The sequence below is a fragment of the Apodemus sylvaticus genome, chromosome 6 (genome assembly GCF_947179515.1).
Source record: "Apodemus sylvaticus chromosome 6, mApoSyl1.1, whole genome shotgun sequence".
Classification (NCBI taxonomy): Eukaryota; Metazoa; Chordata; class Mammalia; order Rodentia; family Muridae; genus Apodemus; species Apodemus sylvaticus.
The window spans coordinates 4263709-4281106 of NC_067477.1; the positions used below are offsets into that span (position 1 = coordinate 4263709).

The 17398-nt window shown below is 38.6% G+C and overlaps 3 gene segments (V, D, J or C); all 3 read left to right on the plus strand.

Annotated features, from left to right (window-relative positions):
- The window catches only part of LOC127686811 (Ig heavy chain V region 108A-like), a 111185-nt gene that overhangs the window by 38821 nt on the left and 54966 nt on the right, over positions 1-17398 (plus strand).
- Positions 2669-17398, plus strand: part of LOC127687761 (Ig heavy chain V region VH558 A1/A4-like) — a 59071-nt gene continuing 44341 nt past the window's right edge. The window contains 1 exon segment of the V gene segment in view: positions 2669-2745. Within this exon segment, the coding sequence occupies positions 2700-2745 (46 nt within the window).
- On the plus strand, positions 11273-11799 carry LOC127686809 (Ig heavy chain V region 108A-like). The segment is given in 2 exon segments: positions 11273-11376; positions 11459-11799. Coding segments are annotated over 2 exon segments (372 nt in total).

Consider the following 17398-nt stretch of genomic DNA (forward strand, 5'->3'; position numbering starts at 1 on the left):
ACCCTCAGGCCCTAGGGCCTCTCCTTCCACTGATGTGCAACAAGGCCATCCTCTGGCAATATGTGGCCAGCGCCATGGGTAGTTCCATGTGTATTCTTTGGTTGGTGGTCCAGTCCTGGGAGCTCCAGGGGTCTGGCCTGTTGACACCATTGTTCCCTCCATGGGGCTGTCATTAATTTTTTTTTTACAAATGGAAACTGCAAGAGCTGGCTCCAATTGCCAGCAAGGAGGAACCTGGTTTCAAGAGAGACATTATAGTAATATTGGCACAACTTAAAATAACTGATGCATAAACCATCATCCCCAGGTAAACTAGAGTAATTTCTCTCTTCAGTAGAACTCTGTAAACGCTCAAGTTACACAGATAAATTTTTCTTTTTCTTTTTTACAATTTTTTTTATTATTTTTATAAACTCCATATTTTATTCCCCCCTCTGCCAACCCCTGTCTACCCTCTGACTGTTCCACATCCCAAAACTCCCCTCCCCCTGTCTCCTCATGGATGTCCCTACCCCCACCCCACCTGACCACTAAACTTTCAGGGGTTTCCAGTCTCTTGAAGGTTAGGAGCATCATCTCTAAATAAACACAGACCTTGCAATCCTCTATTGTATGTGTGTTAGGGGCCTCATGTCTGCTAGTGTATGCTGCGTGTTTGGTGGTCCAGTGTTTGAGAGATCCCAGGGGTCCAGATTAATTGAGACTGCTGGTCCTCCTACAGGGTGACACTCAACTTCATTCACCCTTCCCTAATTCAACTGTAGATCTGCGTCTGACTCTTTCAGCTGCTTGCTGGGTCTCCTGGAGTGCTGTCATGTTAGGTCCCTTTTTGTGAGCACTACATATCCTTGGTAATAGTGTCAAGCCATGGGAGCTCTGCTTCCCCTGGATCTCACTTTGAGCCTCTCTCTGGACCTTCTTTTCCCTGAGCTCCTCTCCATTTCCATCCCTGAAATTTGTTCAGACAGGTACAATTATGGGTCAGACTTATGACTGAGGGATAGCCCTCCTCTCCCTCATTTGAAGCCCTGTCTTCCTGCTGGAGATAGGCTCTACAAGTTCCCTCTCCCTACTGTCAGACATTTTTTTTGTGTAGGCCATACTTTATTTTTTAAAATTATGTATGTTATTTATTTATACTTCAAATGTTGTTCCCTTTCCTGGTTCCCCGCTCCCTTGAAAATCGCATAAGCCATCTCCCCTTCCCCAATCAACCCACTCCTGCTTTTCTGTCCTGGTATTTGTCTACACTACAGCATCAAGTCTTTCCAGGACCAAAGGCCTCTCCCCCATTTGGTGTCAAAGAAGATTTTCCTCTGCTTCCAATGTGTCTGGCATCATGAGTAGCTCCAAGTGTACTCTTTGGTTGATGGTTTTGACCCTGGGAGCTCTGGGGGGTACTGGGTGGTTCTTACTGTTTCTTCTATGGTGCTGCAAAGCACTTCAGTTTCTTTGGTCCATTCTCTATCTCATCCATTGGGGACCTTGTGCTCAGTTCAATGGCTGGCTGAGAATTTCCTCCTCTGGCCAATTTTCATAGGAAAGTCTACATCCCAGGTAAGTGTGGTTAAAGCCCCTGTTTAGAGATGATATAGGCCCTAGTAGACCTCATTTGTATTGCTAATGGTCAGGTTGTCAAACTGTCTTATAAATATTTATGTTTATACCCAGTATAATGTCTGAGCCTTGGTCACAGATGATCATATGTGTTGTGTGTAAAGATTAATGCAGACATTCAGAGTGTTGAGAATTATTGATAGAGTATCCAGCAGCAGTTGATTCAATGATGCCAGCTTCTCACCCAAGAAACATAAAACATGGAAAAGAATGTAAGATACAGGGAATGGGGTTAAAGGACAAGAAATTTTATCTCCATTTAACATCTGTGATTTTTTAAGATTGTCTTAATTAATACAATTTTATCCAGTTGCATACATTTTTTTTCAAAAGCAATGTAAATTTCTCATTCATTTCTGGTAAAACACACACACACACACACACATGCGTTAGTGATAAAATCCTTTGTTTACACATTGATAGTTTATATCTATAATTTAGTTAATCATTATAATGCTGTAAAAATCCTTGATCTATAAATATTTAAGCACATTTACTTTTATTCATTTTAGTGAATTTTGAAGTATATGACCTGTGGGAAAGGCAAATATTGCTTGCATTTATCTGAAAGTTCTAATACATAAAACGTACCAATTTTTGGAATGTACCATCAAATTCAAATTCATCATCATCATAATCTCATCATCATTATTGTTATCATCATTCTCCTCCTCCTCCTCATCATCACCATCATCATGATCATGATCTCAAAGCACCATCTGTAAATCCATGTGTTGACAGTGTCCCAAAGTGGAGCAACAGACTCAGGCCAAAAATTTATTGAGAGCTTGTCCCCTGATGTTGCTTCCATGACATGTGACCTGGGTTCAGGAAAAGTGTATGATGCACTTCCTCAAAGAGGATTAGGACTTGGACCTTAGCACTCTGTTACCTGACCCATGTGCCTTTTCAGTTCTCCCTCTCCAGTTCTTCTGCTGGACTAGGTTCTTACATAAGAAGTACCTGCTCATGAATATGCAAATTACTTCAGACTATGTGAGTAAATACAGGGATGTTCATACAAAGAAAACAACCTATGATCACTGTCCTCTCCACAGTCACTGAAAACACTGACTCTAGCCATGGAATGGAGCTGGGTCTTTCTCTTACTCCTGTCAGTAACTGCAGGTAAGGGGCTCATCAGTTCCAGATCTGAAGAGGAGACAGGACCTGAGGTAACAATGATATTCACTCTGCCTTTCTCTCCACAGTTGTCCAATTGCAGGTCCAGCTGCAACAATCTGGAGATGAGCTGGTGGGGCCTGGGGTTATAGTGAAGTTGTCCTGCAAGGCTTCTGGCTACACCTTCACCAGTGACTGGGTGCACTGGGTAAAGCAGAGTCCTGGACATGGCCTTGAGTGGATTGGATATATTTACCCTGCAGATGGTGGTACTAACTACAATGAGAAATTCAAGGGCAAGTGTCCCGCGCTACCGTCTCGCCAGCAAAACGACGCGGCACACTCAGGATCCTTCTGTAGAAAGGCTTTAATGGCTCTTGAGAGGGAGAGCATAAGCTTACAACAACGGAGACTCCAACAGACTGAAAAACCGTCCCTTATATAGGCTGGTAAGCCCGCCTAGGACGTGGCACTTCCTAATTGGTTGCAGCTCATCAGCCCATATTACGCCACGAGGTAGGCAGAGACCGAAGGATGTTAAATCACTTCAGGCATGCGCACTGATTTGAATCGCTGGTTAATGATACATTTTAACTAGATGCGAACGCCACCTTGTAGTGGAGTTTGCAGGAGCAACGGGCGGCCCCTCATAGGCAAGGCCACACTGACTGCAGACACATCCTCCAGCACAGCCTACATGCAACTCAGCAGCCTGACATCTGAGGACTCTGCTGTCTATTACTGTGCAAGACACAGTGTTATCACTACATTCTGAGTGTGTCAGAAGTCCTGGAGGGGGAGAAAGCTGCCTTAGGAATGAGATGACTGAAAGATTAGTCTTCAGACCTGCTCAGAAACACAGTCCTCTAGTGCCTTTGTCATCTTTGTAAATGTCCATCTATGATTAAAGTGATGCTAGCTGAGGATGAACCTATGGTTCACCATACTTTCCCAATCTCTTCACCAGTGATCACCTCCATTGACATGTTTCTTATTCTGTAAAACAATAAAAGTGGAAATGTATTGTGATGTACGATAAAAATATCACTAGATCCTGAGTGAACAAAACTCTTTTGAATTGTTTGGAATAAAGTATAATATGAGTTTGACTTATAAAATCCAAATCATCAAAATCTGGGCAAACACTTCCTCATAGTCTTAAGTGATCTCAGGTCTGTTACTATCTCTTGCCATGCGTTCCAGCAGAAATTCCAGTCTCTTAGAAGGTGACGAATATTTATATCAGAATGCACAGGCATGCGAATAGGTTGGTCAAAATGTTACTAAATCACATTTCATCAAACTCCTTTACCATCACATTCTATCTACCTGTTAAATTATGCAGGTTCTGAGATTATATGTAGGTGTTTGATCCCATATTCACTTCCTTCCAAGACTCAGTAGTCATCCCTACAGTCACTAGCCTTTTTAGAACATGGACCTATTCTGATACAACATCAACTCTCATAGTCCTATTGCTCAACTTTGTTGTATAGAGTTATTTGTGAATACGTGTCTCTATATCCACATGTGTTTCTTATTATTGTTTTTGGTGACTTTTCTTTTGTTTGTTTTGTCCTATTCCCATTTTTTGCTTTCCTTTTACCTATTTTTGTTTTTCTTTTTTATTACATTTACATACTTTTTGTTTTCTAATTAAATAAAGAAACAGAATCAAGCTGGGATAAGATTGGAAGGTATTGGGGAAGGGAAATCAGTATTCAGAGTATATTGCAGGAAGAAATGTATTTTCAATAGAAATAGAAAAAAGAGAACTTTAAAAATTCAACAAATAAATAATTCTGATAATATATTTGTTGTGTAACTTTTCTATATGCTCACATGCCCATAATTTAGGTCTCATGTCTTTGTTTAAATTGTCCAAAGTATAATCAGAAACCAGGCCTAAAAGCATTTAAGGATAAGGCACTTGTCTTATGCATAATTCTAAGGTGTAGTGAAATACATAAGTAAAATATGTGGGTTTTAGCCTCTCTCATTTTCTCTGTCTCTCTGCCTCTGTCATAGTCTCTCTGTCTCTGTCTTTGTCTCTTACTCTCTCTCTCTCTCAATCTCTCTCTTTATCTCTCTCTGTGTTCTCATTGGTTTGCTTTTATTTATTTAATTTATTTTTATTAGATATTTTTATTATTTACATTTCAAATGTTGTTCCCCTTTCCTGTTTTCCCCTCTGAAATTTCCCTAGGGCTCCTCCTCCTCCTGTTCATCAACCCACCGACTCCCTCTTCCTTGTACTGGCATTCTCCTATACCGGGGAATCTAGCCTTTTCAGGACCAAGGGCCTTTCTTCCCTTTGATAACTATCAAGGCTATCCTCTGCTACATATGCAACTAGAGCCTCGGTCCCTCCATGTTTATTCTTTCGTTGGTGGTTTAAGCCCTGGGAGTTCTAGAATGCACTGGTTAGTTCATTCTAGAAACTGGTTAGTTTCTCACCTTAATTTAGGTGAGAAAGAGAGAAAGAGAGGATGAGGAGGAGGAGAAGAAGGTCTTGGGAGAGGGAGAGAGGAGAGAGAAGAGTTGAATGTGGAGCTGAAGGTTTTGGAAGAGGAAGAGAGGATAAGCAGAAGCACCTGGCTTGGAGATACTGCAAATTATGAAGGGTCTCATAAATGGCAAAGATTGTAGTGTAGTCATAAATTTTCCCAAAATAGGCAAAAAGGTTTTATTCATGCTAATTGAGTTGTGTTTAGTTAGGTATGAGTCTTGAATTCCTGATCGTTCCAAGACTTTTAACATGAAGACATGTTGAATTTTGTCTAATGCCTTTTCAACATCGAATGAAATGACCACGTGGTCTTTTTGTTTGAGTTTGTTTATTTAGTGAACCATCCCTGACTTTGTTGTATATTGAACCATCCCTGCATCCCTGGGATGAAGCCTACTTTATCATGGAACATGAAAATTTTGAGGTGTTCTTGGATTTGGCGTGTAAGAATTTTATTGAGTATTTTTCATTAAAATTCATCAGGGAAATTGGTCTGAAGTTCTCTTTCTTTGTTAGGTCTTTGTGAGGTTTTGGTATCAGCATAACTGTGGCTTCATAGAATGAGTTAGGTAGTGTTCCTTCTCTTTCTATTTTGTGGAATAGCTTGAAGATTATTAGTATTAGGTCTCTGAAGGTCAAAATGGATTCTGCACTAAAACCAACTGGCCTTGGGCCTTTTTTTGCTTGGGAGACTTTTAAGAACTTCTATTTCTTTAGGTGTTATGGGACTGTGAGGATGGTTTATCTGATCCTGATTTAACTTTGGTATTTGGCATCTGTCTAGAAAATTGTCCATTTCATCCAGATTTTCCAGATGTGTTGAGTATTGGCCTTTGTAGTAGAATCTGATAATTTCTTTGTATTTCCTAAGTTTCTGTTGTGATATCTCACTTTTCATTCCTGATCTTGTTAATTTGGGTGATGTCTTTGTGCCCTCTGGTTAATCTGGCTAAGGGTTCATCTATCTTGTTGATTTTCTTGAAGAACCAGCTCCTGGTTTTGTTGATTCTTTGTATAGTTCTTTTCAGTTCTACTTGGTTGATTTCAGCCCTGAGGTTGATTATTTTCTGCTGTCTCCTCCTCTGGGGTATATTTTCTTCATTTTGTTCTAGAGCTTTCATGTGTGCTGCTAGTGTATGTTCTCTCTAGTTTCTTTTTGGAGGCACTCAGAGCTATTAGTTTTCTTCTTAGCACTGTTTTTATTGTGTACCATAAGTTTCAGTATGTTGCACCTTCATTTTCATGAAATTGAAAAAGGCTTTAATTTCTTTCTTTATTTCAACCTTAACCAAGTTATTTCTGAGCATGAAATTGTTCAGCTTATATGTGGGCTTTCTGTTGTTTTTGTTTCTATTGAAGGCCACCCATAATCTGTAGCGATCTGATAGGAGACATGGGATTACTTCAAACTTCTTGTATCTGTTGAGGACTGTTTTGTGACTGATTATATGGTTTTTAATTGAGGAGGTACCATGAGGTGCTGAGAAGAAGACATATTCTTTTGATTTAGGATAAAATGTTCTATAGATATTTGTTAAATCTTTGGACCTTGACTTCTGTTAGCTTCATTGTGTTTCTGTTTATTTTGTGTTTCCCTGATCTGTCAATTGATGAAAGTGGGATGCTGAAGTCTCCCACAATTTTTGTGTAAGATGCAATGTGTGCTTTGAGTTTTAGTAAAGTTTCTTTTAGGAATGAAGAAATGCATCTTGCATTTGTAGCATAGATGTTCAAAATTGAGATTCCTTCTTGATAGATTTTTCTGTTGATGAGATTGAACTTTTTTGATGACTTTTGGTTGAAAGTCGATTTTATCTGATATTAGCATGAGTATTGCAGCATGTTAACTGAGGCCATTTGCTTGGAAAATTGTTTTCCAGCCCTTTACTCTGAGGTAGTGTTTTTCTTTAATACTGAGGTGTGTTTCCTGTATACAGAAAAATGCTGGGTCCTGTTTAAGTATCCAGTCCATTAGTCTTTGTCTTTTCATTGGGGAATTGAGTCCATTGATGTTAAGAGATATTAAGAAATAATGATTGTTGCTTCCTGTTATTTTGATGTTATTTTTATGGTTGTGTGGATATCTTCTTTTAGGTTTGTTGAAAAATTACTTTCTTGCTTTTTCTAGGGTGTAGTTTCCCTCCTTGTGTTGGAGTTTTCCATCTATTATCATCTGTAGGGCTGAATTTTTGGAAAGATATTGTGAAAATTTTGTTTTGTCAAGCATTATCTTGGTTTCCCCATCTAATTGAGAGTAATTAAGAGTTTTGCTGGGTATAGTAGTCTGGGCTTTCATTTGTGTTTTCTTAGGGTCCGTATGAGATCTGCCCAGGATCTTCTAGTTTTCATAGTCTTTGGTGAGAAGTCTTGTGTAATTCAGATCGGTCTGCCTCTCTATGTTCCTTTGCCTTTTTCCCTTACTGCTTTTAATATTCTTTCTTTATTTAGCACATTTGGTGTTTTGATTATTATGTGACAGGAGGAATTTCTTTTCTGGTCCAATCTATTTGGAGTTCTGTAGGCTTCTTGTATGTTCATGGGCATTTCTTTCTTTAGGCTAGGGAAGTTTTCTTCCATAATTTTGATGAAGATATTTACTGCCCTTTTAAGTTGGCAATCTTTACTTTTTCTATACCTATTGTTCTTAGCTTTGATATTCTCATTTTGTCCTGGATTTCCTGGGTGTTTTGGGTTAGGAGCTTTTTGCATTTTGCATTTTCTTTGACTGTTTAGTTTGTTTCCTATGGTATATTCTGTACCTGAGCTTTTCTCTTCTTTTTCTTGTATTCTGTTGATGATGATTGCATCTACACCTTCTGATTTCTTTCCTAGGTTTTCTATCTCCAGGGTTGTCCCCCTTTGTAATGATGTCTTTATTCTTTCTACTTCCATTTTTAGATCCTGGATGGTTTTGTTCAATTCCTTTACCTCTTTGTGTTTTCCTGCAATTCTTTAAGGGATTTTTTTGTCTTTCTTCTTATGGACTTCTTATGGACCTGTTTACTTGTATTATCTTGTATTTCTTTAAGGGAGTTATTTATCTCATTCTTAAAGTACTCTGCCATCATGAGATGTGATTTTAAATCAGAGTTTTGCTTTCCTGTTGTGTTGGGTTATCTAGGGTTCACTCTGGAGAGAGAACTGGGTTCTGATAATGCCAAGTAGTCTTGATTTCTGTTGCTTGTGTTCTTTTCTTTGCCTATCATCATCTGGTTATCTCTGGTGTTAGCTGGTCTTGCTGTCTCTGAATGTGGTTTGTCCCTCTTGTAAGCCTGTGTGCCAGAACCCCTGGGAGACTATTTCTCTCTGGAAGGAACATAGCTATGGAGAATTGTGTATAGTTTCAGCTCCAGGGTGCAGACAGAAATGGGAAGGAACCTGTCCCTGGCTGTTCCCTGGTTCCAGTGTCCTGATGGCTTAGAGTGGGTCCCTCTTGGACCAGGAATTTGAGCAGAAGTGGTGTCCTTACCTCTGCTCATAGATGAGTCAGCAATCCAAGGAGACTGATTCTCTCCATATGGTATTTTCTTATAGATCACTGTGGCACAGGATCAGCTCTGGGCACAGATTCATACTGCTCCTTACAACATCTCTAAAGTGGCTATTCTTGTATCTAATGTATGTGATATCTGACGACACCATGGTGTATCCATTTTTGAATGAATCAGAATGAGAAGATGTGAGCCAATTTCCAGACATAATGCCTTTTGCATAGACATCCAGAATAGTGAATTAGGGCACAATCCCATAGGTGGTGTTCAGAATTATAAAATATAGTAAGGTCTAAAAAAAACATCTAGGGGTTTATGATTGATGAAAAGAGGATCTAACCAAAGAAGAATGGAAAGTAATTCACAATGAATGCAAAAAATGCTATAAATCAACATGTCCATTTATTCAAGGAAATCTCCTATACAGACATTGCATGAGATCAGCAAGTATTATGATCCTCATATTAGATTTCTTAGAAGAATAAGCTTATATTATATATTTACAATTGTATGGAGTCTAGACATTTGTGAATGGATTACATTATATGAAGAAGATGTCAATATAAACCCATACTACATAATTAATTTTTCATTCCTATGCATTGTATCTTATGTGAGTCATTAGCATTCCAATGTACTGAAATATGAAGTACAGCATTATAGATATTATCCAGCACATCACAGGGATTCTGAGCAGGTATGGATGGTAGAACATGCATTTAACTGGTTCTCCTCTTGTTTTCTTGCAATATTTGTTGCATCCAATTTGTTAACCTGAAATTTGAGCACAATATATATGAATATTCTGAGTTCATTTAATATGGATTTTTGTTTCAATATGTGTAGCTACATTTCAGGTAATCTACTACATATGTAAACATATTCCTACACAATGCTATTGTTTTCTCTGATTCCTGGGACCATATTCCAAATCCATCTTTCTTTAGCAAACCCTCACCTCCCGAAAAGCTTTGCAAACACATGCACTGCCCCAGAATAGGAGGACCCTGGATTGTAAAGCTACTCAGGCAGAGATAAAGCTTTCTAGGCACACATATTCTCTACCAATTAGAATCCCTATTATGGAAATTTCCTCTCTACCCTCATCCCATTAAATGTATGTTCATGAAGATTGGGAAACAGATGGAGTTGCTGAATATATTTCCTTGATTTCTATCTCCTAATCAAATTGAATTTCTTTTGTAATGTTAACTTCTCTGTGAGTATCATAGTGGTACTTCCTCTTTTTGATGTATGTGAATGTTCCAATAATTCATACATGGAAAACGGGGTGATACATCTTAGACCAAGACTCTTTCTATCTTCTACTGCATTTGCCCGGGTACAGCCTGATGAAGATAACAAAGACCCTGATCTCTCTGTGTACACTTTATTACAAATGGGAACATCTAGAGCTGTATCCAAATGCCACTAGGAAAGAGGATGACTTTGAGAGTGTCATTGATGATAATGCAGAAAGAACTTAAATTCAGACACTGAGACATCAGTTAACTCTACAAGTAAACAAGAACCATTTATCCCTGCAGCTGAGCCCTGTTAGAACTGGAGTTGCAGGGATAACTTTTTGCTCAAGTCAGACTGAGCAACTTCAGAGTAAACATTGAAAAACTTATCTGAAAAAAAAAAAAAAAGAAAAACCTATCTGCAGGTGGGTTCAGGACCAGTAGGGGGCACAGTGGGACCAACAATCCCCAGCAGAGAGATGTGGTGCTTGTGTGGGAGACTGTATCCTCTGTGGTTTCCTTTCTTAACTTACATGTAACTATTGTGATTGACATGTAATGTTTCCATGCTCAAAAACTGTGACAATTCTTTGTTAAGCATGTCATAGATTTATATTTTCTTGACACACACACACACACACACACACACACACACACAGACACCGACACACATATGATACTCTTCTTGATGAAATCTTCTGTTTACAGATACACAGTTAATTTCCATAATTTATTTATTGTGATGGTGCTGTAAAAATCATTCATGTACAACTCTTTCTGAAGTATATTTAGTTTTCGTTGTTTGGGCAACAATTTTTTAGTATAGTTATATACTAAAGGAAAGGCAAATGATACTTGTATGTATTGAAAGGAGGTTGTATGTTGGAAAGGCAAATGATACTTGTATGTATTGAAAGGAGGTTGTAAATTCTAACAACCTAGCTCTTTTTTAACTTTGCCATTAGTGTGTCCTTCTTGTAACAACCTGTAAATCTATCTCTTAACTGTGGCAGAAGAGGAGGCACTGTTTCAGGATGCAAATCTTTTTAGAGCACAGGCCCTGATGTTAGTTACATCCATAGCCTCAGCACAATCTCAGAGATGAGGTATGGGATGAACTTCCTCAGACAGAATTAGGGCTTGGGCCTCTATGTCCTGATTTTTAACTCAGGTGTCCCTCAGGTGTCCCTTCTTCTTCAGCAGGACTAGGCCTTTATCTAAAATGTACCCTGCTCATGAATATGCAAATCATGTGAGTCTATGGTGGTAAATATAGGGATGTCTACATCCCTCAAAATCATAAGATTACTGTTGTCTGTACAGTCACTTAGTATAGAGGACTTCACCATGGGGTGGAGCTGTATCATCCTCTTCCTGGTAGCAACAGCTACGGGTAAGTGGCTCACAGCAACAGGCTTGAGATTCTGAGATACTCTCAGGTGACAATGACATCCACTCTGTCTTTCCTTCTACAGGTGTCCACTCACAGGTCCAGCTGCAACAGTCTGGGCCTGAGCTGGTAAAGCCTGGGGCCTCAGTGAAGATTTCTTGCAAGGCTTCTGGCTATACATTCACTGACTATGAGATGTCCTGGGTGAAGCAGAGTCATGGAAAAAGCCTAGAGTGGATTGGAGCTATTAATGCATATGGTGGTACTGCTTACAATGAAAAATTCAAGGGCAAGGCCACACTGACTGTAGACAAATCCTCCAGCACTGCCTATATGGAGCTTAACAGATTGACATCTGAAGACTCTGCAGTCTATTACTGTGCAAGACACAGTGTTGCAACCACATCCTGAACATGTGAAAAACCCTGGAGGTGCAGGAAGCTTCCTGTGACTAATATGAGTCAGAGAAGATTATCCTGAAGATTTGCTGAGATGCAATCATTTTTATAGTCCATTTTTGTGTCTCTTTTTTAGAGACCTCTGGTGCAGTTTATTAACTTTTCAACAGCACATCTCTGAATTCTTTGATGCTGATTTAGTCTGCTCCTTAAGTACCCCATACTTTGTCATTCTCTTCACCAGTGACAGCCTCCATTGACATATTTCTTCTTTAATAAAACAAAAAAGGATAACTGTGATTATGCATGACAAAATTATCTTTGGAATCTGAGAAAGATTAGCACTTTCACTGGAATAGCTGGGAATAAATTATAGTATGAATTTGTTCTGTAAAATCCCATCAACTTTTGGGCAACCTACAAAATATCATCCTAATTGAGGTTACCCAGTCACAAAAGAACACACATGGTATGCACTCTCTGATAGGTGGATATTAGCCTAAAATCTCTGAGTACCCATGATACAATTCACAAACTACATGAAGCTCAAGAAGAAGGAAGATCCAAGTGTGGGTGCTTCAGTTTTTCTGAGAAGGGGAACAAAATTCTCACAGGAGAAAATATGGAAATATAAAGTAGAGCGAGACAGTAGGAAAGGTCGTCCAGACACCATCCCACCTGGGGATTCATGCCATACACAGTCACCAAACTATTGTGTATTCCAAGAAATGCTTGCTGAAAGGAGCCTGATATGGCTCTCTCCTGAGAGGCCCCGTCAGAACCTTCGAAATACAGAGGTAGATTCTCTCAGTCAACCATTGGACTGACCATGGATTCCCCAGTGGAGGAGATAGAGAAAGGACTAAAGGAACTGAAGGGGTTTGCAACTTCATAAGAATAACAACATCAATCAACCAGTTCCCCCAGAGCTCTGATGCACAAAGCCATCAACCAAGGAGTACACATGACTCCATATGCATATGTAGCAGAGGATTGCCTTGTTAGGCATTAATGGGAGGAGATGTCCTTGGTCCTATGAAGGCTTGATAGATGCCTCAGTCTAGGGGAATTGAGGATGGGGAGGTGGGAATGGTGTGGGTGGAGGAGAACCCTCATAGAAGCAGGGGGAGGGAGAAATGGGATGGGAGTTTCTGAGAGGGGGGGAAACTGGAAAAGGGCATAACATTTGAAACGTAAATCAAGAAAATATTCAATAAAAAACAGGAAAAAAGACCAAAAAAAGAAAGAAAAAGAAAAAAGAAAAAAAAAGCCCTTTCGCAGTCATAAGTCTTAAGTGACTTCTAGGTGGTTTGCTATCGCTGCTTGTGTGGTCCAACAGAAGATCTAGGCTCTTGGAATGTGAAGGTAATTAATATCAGAATACATAGCTGCATTGTTCCTGCATGCATAAAGTCGAAAAGTCTACTAAAGAGGGAGTGAGGATGACTATAGGACAGATGGAGAAGAAGACTGAAACAAATGTTAGAAAGCAGAGGGCTGTCTAGTGAATACTATGGCAACCCCAAGTTTAATTATCATATTCCTATAGACTTTACACTGTCATAGGGAACAAAGTCATAATCAGGCAGAGACAATACCTGACATATATTGGATATCTATTGCCATCCAGAAGCCTCCCATTTCCTTCTTCCAAGATTAACAGAACATTCAGCCCTCCTTCCTTGACTCTGACTGACATATGGTCTTTCACAGAAGTAGGCAAAATGGCTTCTGACAAAGCCACAAAAGTTTAATTTCTGTATGATGGATAGAAATAATGTTATATCAAGTTTCACAGACTTCATTTATCACCTTAATGAATGTACATGCTAACTGAGGTAGATTCTGAGGTTATATGTTAATATATGGTCCCATAATAGTGTTCCCAGTCTCAATAATCTGTCCTACAGATTTTAGAGAACATGGGCCTTCTGTCATTATGTTTTTAGAAATGGGAACTGCAAGAGCTGAATACAACTGCCATCAAGCAGGAACCTGGCTTCAAGAGAGACATTATAGTAATATTGGCACAACTTAAAATTGCTGATGCATAAATCATCATGCCCAGGCAAATGAGCCATTTCTCTCTTCAGTGGAACTCTGTCAACACTGAAGTTAATGGATAGGTTTTCTTTTTTTTTATTTTCATAGATATTTTCTTTACATTTCAAATGTTATTCCCTTTCCTGGATTCCCCTCAGAAAATCCCCTATCCCATCCCTCCTCCTCTTGCTCACCAACCCACATAAGGTTTTTCTTAAACCAGACTTTGAAACTTCAGTTTAAACCATGACAAACCTATTTTCAGGAGCATTCATGACTAGTAGGGGGCACAACGAGACCAATAATCCCTATAGAGAGATAAGCTTGTGTGGAAGCGACTCTGTATTCTCTCAAGTGTATTAACTGATTTGCCCTGCTTTGATTGACATATGATGTCTCCATGCTCAAACTCAGTAAAGATTTTTTGCTAAATAGTTCTTAGATTTATGTTCACTTGCTTTTATTTGTTTTTTTATAATTTTTTGAATAAAATTCATACAGTGTTTTCTAATAACTGATTTTCCCGCCCTAACTATTTTCAGATTCTTCCTGCCTCCAAATTCATGAAATACATACCATTTTCCTTTCTGAATAACAGCAAAAAGAAAAAGAAAAAAAGAAATTTAAGGAGGAATAAAAACAAATGGAAACAAAGCAAAAGATAATAAAAAACAAACACCACACACACACACACACACACACACACACACACACACACAGAGAGAGAGAGAGAGAGAGAGAGAGAGAGAGAGAGAGAGAGAGAGAGAGAGAGAGAGAAACTCAAATAAAACCTCAATTCTGTAGCCATGATATATAGACAAAAGGTAAATGATACAAAGGGTTTTGAACAAGACAATGTCTCCAAAAATTCTATTGAGGTAATGTTTTTTGTTGGAATCAACTAATAAGCATGTCTTCTATGATTAATTAACATCGCAGGAGAGACTCCACTGGTGAAAACTATTCCTTTTCACGAGTGTCAGCTGCACTTCTTCTTGGTTCGGGCTGAAAGCCTGCACTCATTTCCTTCTCCCAAGTTTATCTGGGTTGATTTGCCTCAGGCTCTGTGTCTGCAGCCACACTCTCTGTGAATTCATAAAAGCATCAGTCAAATTGTGTCTGGAAGTTGCTCTTTCCTTGGAATTTTGCATCCAGTCTGGCTCTTGCAATCTGCTCAATTTTAAAATGTTTTCTTCTCTATTCTCTCTCTATTTATTGTGTCATCTTTGTAAATTCCTTATACTGTAGTGACCAAATTCTATTCCCTTGGCTTCTACAATTAAATACACCAAAACAAAATATTCAGTTCTTGGAACATTTATGAATGAGAACATGAAGCACATGCCTAATGTGTGTAGGTGACCTATTCAGTATATATTTTCCAGTTCCATAAGACTCTTGCAGATCAGATAATTTATGATTTATCACTGGGTAATACTCACTTTTCTATATGTATGACTATGTCCTTTTTATTTATGCTTTATTAGAAATATGGGATGGTTTCTTCCTCTATATGTTGTGAAAAGACCATGAATAACATGCTGTGAATAAACATGAATGTACAAGTATGTCTACAACAAGATGCCATTTGAGCCATTTGAGTAGCTGTATTTACCAGCACAAGATACATTCAAATCAAACCAGTGAAAATTACCACATGTGAGACCTAGAAATGACTGAGCAGGTAGAGATGTCTACTGGCAAGCTTAGCATAAGTGTAAGTCATCCTCTGAAGTTAATATATCCAACTTGGTTCGGGTGTACCTTTTTACCACTACTAAGAATACCATAACACTTTAAAAATTACAACATGGATGGGGAGGAACTCTTAGGACCCACTGCAAGCTGAATGTCTTTTGGCTTTCGATGATTGATACGCAAAATATAATCTCTGTATTGGCAAAAATTTCTGGAAGTTCACTATTTAGTAGAGATAATCCTATATATGTATATATAGGTAGTAATAATAAAACTCACTGTGTTATTAGTTAATTAAATAGAAGATCAGTATGTTTGGAAAAAGAGTTTTAGGAAGGTCCCAAGGAGAATCACAGGGACCTAGTGATGGTAGACTGTGGTGAGAGTACTGAGAGTGGTGGTAGATCATAACGTATTTCATATATGATTGAAAATCACAAAGAATAAAATCATTATGAGATATAAAATAACAACTTTACATGTATATAGAATTTTCATAAAAATATATTTTGTACACTGTGCATATTTCTTCTGTAACCTCTTGTCTGTACTATTTTTCCTCTATTCTACTAGACAATTTCAGTGATACGATATCATATATTTGTATACATAGTTGCATATAACTATGAAATAAATAAGAAGTAATAAGGAGAGTTTCACTTAATGTATGTGATTTTTGAGATTGTCTTAATTTATATAGGTTTATCTAATTGCATCCACTTTTCCAAAATCATTGTAAATTGCTTATTCATTTCATTCATTTATATGCATTCATTTATGCATATAAATGAAGTTTTTAACTTCACATCACACACATATATATGTGTATAAACAAATATATATGTATATATGTGTGTGTTTATGTATACATGCCTTAGTCATAAAATCCTTTGTTCACACGTGTAAAACTTATATCCATAATTTAGTTATTCATGGTAGTGCTGCAATAATCATTGATAGGTAAATATTTTAAGCACATTTACTTTTAGTTATTTAGTGAGTTTTGTATTCTATAATCTGTTAGAAATATCTGAAAGAAGTCCCTAAAGTTTCAAAAAGTTAGCTATTTTTGGAAATTTTCACCAACATCACTGTTGTCATCTTCGTCGTCATCCTCATTGTCATTATCACAAAGCATCATGTGTAAATCAATGTCTTAAAATTGTGCCAAAGTCAAGCAACAGATTCAGGGCAAAAAATCTGAGAGCTTACAACATTTGCCTAGGGTTCATGGAATGTGTATGGGATGCATTTCCTCAGAGAATTAGGACCTGAGTACTCTGCTGACTGACCAATGTGCCTTCCCAGTCCTTCCTCTCCAGTTCTTCTCCAGATGGACTAGGTTCTTATCTAAGATGGACCCTGCTCATGAATATGCAAATTACCAGAGTGTATGGCAGTAAATACAGTGATGTCAACACCCTGAAAACATCTTGTGATCAGTGTCCTCCTCACAGTCCCTGAACACACCAACTCTAACCATGGAATGTAGCTGGGTCTTTCTCTTCCTCCTGTCAGTAACTGCAGATAAGGGACTCACCAGTTTCTAATCTGAAGAAGAGATGGGGCTTGAGCTGACAATGGCATCCACACTGTTTTTCTCTCCACAGGTGTTCACTCCCAGGTTCAGCTGCAGCAGCCTGGAGGTGAGCTGGTGAAGTCTGAGACTCCAGTGAAGCTGTTCTGCAAGGCTTCTGGCTACGCCTTCACTGACTATGAAATGGACTGGGTGAAGCAGTCACCCACACATGGCCTGTAATGGATTGGAGTTGTTAATCCTGCAAGTGGTAGTACTAGCTACAATGAGAAGTTCAAGGGCAAGCACACACTCACTGCAGACAAATCCTCCAGCACAACCTACATGGAGCTCAGCAGTCTGACATCTG